Source organism: Pelobates fuscus, chromosome 4 (genome assembly GCF_036172605.1).
Source record: "Pelobates fuscus isolate aPelFus1 chromosome 4, aPelFus1.pri, whole genome shotgun sequence".
NCBI classification, from domain to species: Eukaryota; Metazoa; Chordata; class Amphibia; order Anura; family Pelobatidae; genus Pelobates; species Pelobates fuscus.
Genome location: NC_086320.1, coordinates 351,150,678 through 351,156,677, shown reverse-complemented (window position 1 = coordinate 351,156,677; position 6,000 = coordinate 351,150,678). Strand labels below are relative to the sequence as shown.

Below are 6,000 nucleotides of genomic sequence, written 5' to 3'. Positions count from 1 at the left end.
AACATTGCCTCTGACAGCCTACGTTCTTCCCATAGTGCATTCTGCTGCCATCTCTTCTCCAGGTAAATGCACACGCACCCAGCAAACCACCTGATCTAAAAGAAAATGTGATTATTCAGACCAGGGAAACTTCTTCCATTGCTTCATGGTCCAGTTCTAATGCTCATGTCTCTATTGCAGGCACTTTAGCTGACGGACAGGGATCATCATGGACGCTTTGACCATTCTGCGTCTGCACAGCTCCATTCGCAGCAAATTAAAATGGACTGTGTGTTCTGACAACTTTCTATCATGGCCAGCATTAGGTTTTTCAGCAAATTGAGCTACAGAATTGAGCTCCATCTAGTTGGGCTAGCCTTTACTCCCCTTTACTCCCCACATGTATCAATGATCCTTGGATGCCGGTTCGCCAGTTGTCCTTCCTTACACCACTTTTGGTAGGTACTGACCACTGTTCACTGGGAGCATTACCTGTTTGGAGATGCTCTGACCCACTCTTCTAGCCATCACTATTTGGCCCTTGTCAAAGTCACTCAGATCTTGTCACTTGCCCATTTGCCCTGCTTCCAACAGATGGAATTCAGGAACTGAATGTTCACTTGCTGCGTAATATATCTCACCCCCTGACAGGTGCCATTGAAATGATATACTCAATGTCACTTCACCTGTCAGTGGTTTTAATGTTGTGGCCGATCAGTTTTATAATACTAGGAAAAAAAAAAAAAATGACAGTCTTATAAAGTCAGACTTTAAAGCTAGAAGAAAAAACTGGAGTTTTTTCAGTATCATTCCAATAGCCATTAAAGTGCAAGCTCACCTACCACGTCAAGGCAAAACCTTTTAGGTGAGTTCTCCACTAACAAATCAACGTGCTTCCTTAAGATGACAGGCAAAATCTGTAGTGACACAGAGAGGGGTATTTTTCTAAACCCCATACACACTTATTAACCCTTAATAGAGAACGCTAGGGCGGCAGCACTATAACATGGCTGTGTAATACAAAACAAATACAAACATACAAAACTAAGCCTTGTGCTCAAATTCCCACTGCTCCTGGCGTCAGCAATGACTATAGTACACATCATGCCCAATACATGTGTACTATAGTCATTGCTGCTGCCCATGAATATTGGGCGTTTGAGCACAGGGTTTAATTGTGCATGTTTGAATTGTTATTAGTGCACACTGTTACATTTTAAATGGTCACTATAGTGTCAGGAAAACAAACTCGTTTTCCTGACACAATATAATCCTTAGGTCCCCCCCACCCTCAGGGCCCCCTCCCACTGGCACATTGAGCTGAAGTGGTCTGGGTGACTATAGTGTCCCTTTAAGAATATAATTGAGGACCGTCTTTTTCTCACCACCCCGACAAAATCATTAAACATTTTTACTTTTTTACAGCTTTATTACATCTCAAATTGACAACATTGATAAAATAAAATACTCTAATAATAAAACACAGGTGAATATTTGGTACAAAGAAGCAGTTTGTTCTCTCCAGACAGAATGAACATAATCTTCTTTAATTAACAACAAATTCTTATTAAACACTGACCCGTAACTACACTTTTAGACACGGAAAATGATTATTGTGAACAATTTATTTCAGTTTGTTATTTAAATTACCATTTGAACTATTGTCTCATGTAATATTCATTTATAGTTCACCTCACAAGAAGGTTAGGGATGAATTTGGTTTGCTCAAACAGGAATATTCTTAAAATCCGCAGACAAAGGCCTTAAAATAATAAGGTAAAATAAAGATTATTTATTCTAATCTTGCTGACATGTTGTTCTGCAAAAAAGCAGCTTTTTAAGGAAGAACACTGGTATAAGATCTAAAAATAACATTTTTTTTCTTACAGTAACAACAATGAATAAAATACAGTTGCACTAAACCAAATTATATCAATAATATATTGTACAAGCTTATACAGCAACACTGTACACAACCTCAATCTGAGGTGACAAGACAGCAATATTAAATATAATAAAAGCAACACATACATAGACACTTGTTTCTTTTTTTGTAATTCACATTTATGTGACTTGAGATCGACACCATGGATGCTGTAAACAAAATAATAACTCTGCATTCTTTTTAGAACTTAAAAAAAAATAAAAATGTTGCTTAAATGTACCTTAAAATGATTACTATATATCTACAAGACAAGCTTTCGGGGATCACTTGCCAAGAGCTCAATCATGCAGTTATTATGCTTCAACGGTGAGAATGATATTTTTTTTATTTCATTTACAGAGAGAGAGAGAGAGTGTTTTTGGAGATATGGCTTTAAAAAAAAATAAAATAAATTTTTTTTTTTATTGATTTGTTTTATTGAAAATTAACCTGGTTGCTTTAATCCAAATATGCAGCTACCTCTTTTGTTGTTACTAATCTTCTCTAAAGAGCCTAATGACAAATTGTTCCTTAGCATTTTGTGGAATTTTTAGTGTTTTCTAATGCACTGCATAGTACTGGGAATACTTGCAAATCATATGAATTAAGGTTTAAATATGTTATACAATTTCCTGTACATTTTTTTAAATTTTATTTTCCCTTTTTAACATTTATTTACTTATCAATTTGCACCACACACCAGCTTTCCTGGTGGATTTCAGGGAAATATGTAAAAAGCACATCTCATTTTGTATGTGCAGTTTTACAAAGGACATAATTAAAGAACAAAATGAACGGCAATCAGTTGAAATTAGGAGCTTTTCAGGTGCCTGGCCACGCTTTGTGCATTATGGAAATGGTGGACTAATTACAAATGAATATATACAACTAATAATAATGATACATAATGCCCATTCTTGACTCAGTGTAGATTAGCATAAACCACTCATCAAGACAGAAAAATAAGTGCTTCGGAGTGAATAGGTAATAAGTATATTTAGGTTAATCTTGATTTTTATGTGCATATTACATTAATGTAAAAAAGGAGTAGCTAACTTTGACCGAAGAGTTGTTAAAAATTCAGTATTTCTCAGTTAGGTGGGGATTGTGGTACAATAACAGTATCTTTTTTTTTTTTAAGGGTACCATAGAATAATGGCAAAAAAGACAATCTGTGACCCTTACACATAATTGTAATTCTGTGTGAAACAATCTTATTAATAGAGAGACATAGAATAAAAATGTACAAATAATAGTACATTGATTATACGTGTATATTATTAAAACAAGACAGGAATAAAAATATATTGGGGATAAATAAATAATGACCTACATTGCGAAGGTGATTTTGGCAGATGCATATAAGACAAGCGTTACACAGGCTGTAATGCAATATTCCAGTTATTTAATTTTGAAAAATATTGTTTCCCCACTCTTAAAAAAAAAGCTGTGATATTAACGTTTCATATCTAACACTAATAATTAGATATTTGTCAATAAGTATCACATTCCAACTTCTTTATTCCTAACCAATCTGGAATGAAATTGCCTAATTTCCTCCTACTCTAGCTACAAGTCACGTGGAACTAACCTTGGCTGGGTTAAACTGGAGATAGAAATGTGGGAAATCTAATGAGGGCACAAATAGAGCCTGTTGCTACAATTTGCCACTGTGAGTTAGTTTATGATATTGAAAAAATAGAACGCTTTGATTTGGGAGTTTGCATAAGCTAACTTGAAATGTACTCTAGTTCATTTAATCACTGGCTAATCCCCCACATAAATACACAAAATCCATGGTTGCTCAAGTCAAGACTATTCAAACTTCATATAACTAGTCCATGTTTGGACGTAAAACAAAATGCAAATATTCATGTTAAACCAGCAAGGTATACCACTGTACACATAGTACGCCTATGTATGGCTATCTTTTTTCAACCATTCTTGACTGATCCAAAAATCAAGAGGTAATAAAAACATTTTAAACCAACGCATAAATACACATATTAACTACCATTAACCATGTGTATCAAAAATTAAATATATAACTTTATATACTTTTCAACAGTAATAAATTAAATATTGCTTGAGGAGGCTGGAGCAGTTATAGATTTTTTGGATTTATGATATTAGAACTTTTGTCTTATAATGAAGGGGTGGAGGGTTGTTCCTCTTCTATTACATGCTGAATATTGTCTTATTGACCATGATCACTTGATAGAAGTCAATATAAAACTAAAATCACAAATGTTCCTAGGCAATCTGTTACTGGTCTTTGTTCTGACCAAAGAGTCTAATAACTGGACAGGTTTAAAAAAAATCAAATCAAATTTACCAGAATCTAGTGGCACCTTATAAAATAAAAAACAAAACAAAACAAACCAAAGCTCATTTATCGGAGATCAATGCATCTTTACTGTGCATTTAATGATGTCACGGGGAAATCATATAGAAAGTGCATATTTATGAATGTTTTAGTCCCTTTAGGGGATCATGCAAGATTCAGTGCAGTATCGTACAGGTCGAGATATATTTCAAGTATCTTTTAAAGGTTAAATAGCTCTTGGTAATCATTGATACCTATTAGAAATACCTATTATATGTATAAAATAAAATCTATACTTTACAAAATAGGATATTTGTAGTATATATATTCTTTAGTAAAATTATAGGTTTTTAAATATATCAAATTTCAAATAGAAATATCATTTTAATGATCTAAAAGGCAATGCGTATTTACTTTTTTAAAGAAGAATTTCTCTTCTTTTTCCCATCGTTACACGAAGTGTACTTTGAAGTTTCCTGAAACATTTGGCACATTCGTATAATGTAGCATTCGTGTTGCTAAACACATGAAATATGTTACATACAAGGGCATAGTCCCTCGATGTTTGAATAAAGTATTGCAAATACAGCCAGTAAAACAGAAACGTACAAAGAAAAGATGGTAAAGGAGTGGTGTTTCTCAAATAAAACTATACTCAAGTTTTACATCACAATATAGAATTACTTTGGAACACACTACAAATACATTCACACAGTTTGAACAAATCTGATCTGTATCTAAAGACTTGGAATTGTTACTTTATAAATCTTGCCCGAGACGTTCAATTTCATCAATCAGAAAATCAATGTCTTGATGGGTTGCTGCTGGATTTGAGATGACCATACGGAAGAAGTTTACTTTATCACCCTGTGGCTGGTAGCTGACCATTGTTGTTCCGTATTCCATCATCCTAGCTTTGATCACGGGTGCAACCTGCAAATGTATATACCGTTATTATTAACAATGAATAAGCATTATCAATTAAATCATTTAAAGAAAAACTACAGTTGTGTATTAAAGTGCTGGCACACTTAACTTTTAAAGATAAACCTGACCGCTGACATTTTCAATAACATTAAATGAAAAAAGTAATATCCTGGCACATCTGAGGTTTCTTCTAAAAGTCAGTCTTTATTTGAAACAAGGAAGTGGAGGCAACGTTTCGGCTCCTCTCTGAGCCTTTATCAAGTCAAGATCAAGTCAAGATTGATAGAGGCTCAAAGAGGAGCCGAAATGTTGTCTCCACTTTTTTTATTTAAATAAATACTACCTTTTAGAAGAAACCTTAGGTATGCCTGGATATTTATTTTCTTCATTTCATTTCATGTCTTCGGGGATTGACCCTCCCTTTCTGGAGCACCCTGCAGGAAGTATTCACCCCTTTTTTAGTGTGTGCATTATACTCTTCTTTTTTTGCAAACAACTTTTAATAACATTGACCTTTTATTCTATTAGAGATTAAAAAAGATGATTCATTTGTCAGGGGGAAACCCTCGAGTCAGAGAGACCAGGTGTAAGAACCCTAAGAACAACTGTTACAGTCACACCGACTGTGTCTCTCTCATGCAGACTGTGCGTGCGGACCAGCAATAATGAAAAGAAACACAGGGTAGAGGCCTGGCAAATGGAGTTGAGGACAATCTTTTCCTCTTACCCTTGTATGTTAGGTTGGATAATAATAATACTGGGCTCAGGTTTCCAGCGTTGCCTCACCCAATGTTAGGTGGAGCAGGGGATGTCTGTTATCCTACAGGAATTGAGGGGACCCAAA

At 34.6% G+C, this 6,000-nt stretch overlaps 1 protein-coding gene across 3 annotated transcripts in view; it reads right to left on the bottom strand.

Annotated features, from left to right (window-relative positions):
• Positions 1-1,410: 1,410 nt before the first annotated feature.
• GAD2 (glutamate decarboxylase 2) overlaps positions 1,411-6,000 on the bottom strand; it is a 66,328-nt gene continuing 61,738 nt past the window's right edge. For all 3 annotated transcript variants that reach the window (XM_063452580.1, XM_063452579.1, XM_063452581.1), the window contains one exon: positions 1,411-5,162. In XM_063452580.1, coding sequence (XP_063308650.1) covers positions 4,989-5,162 — 174 coding nt within the window. In that variant the 3' untranslated portion in view covers positions 1,411-4,988. The remainder of the gene's footprint in view (positions 5,163-6,000) is intronic.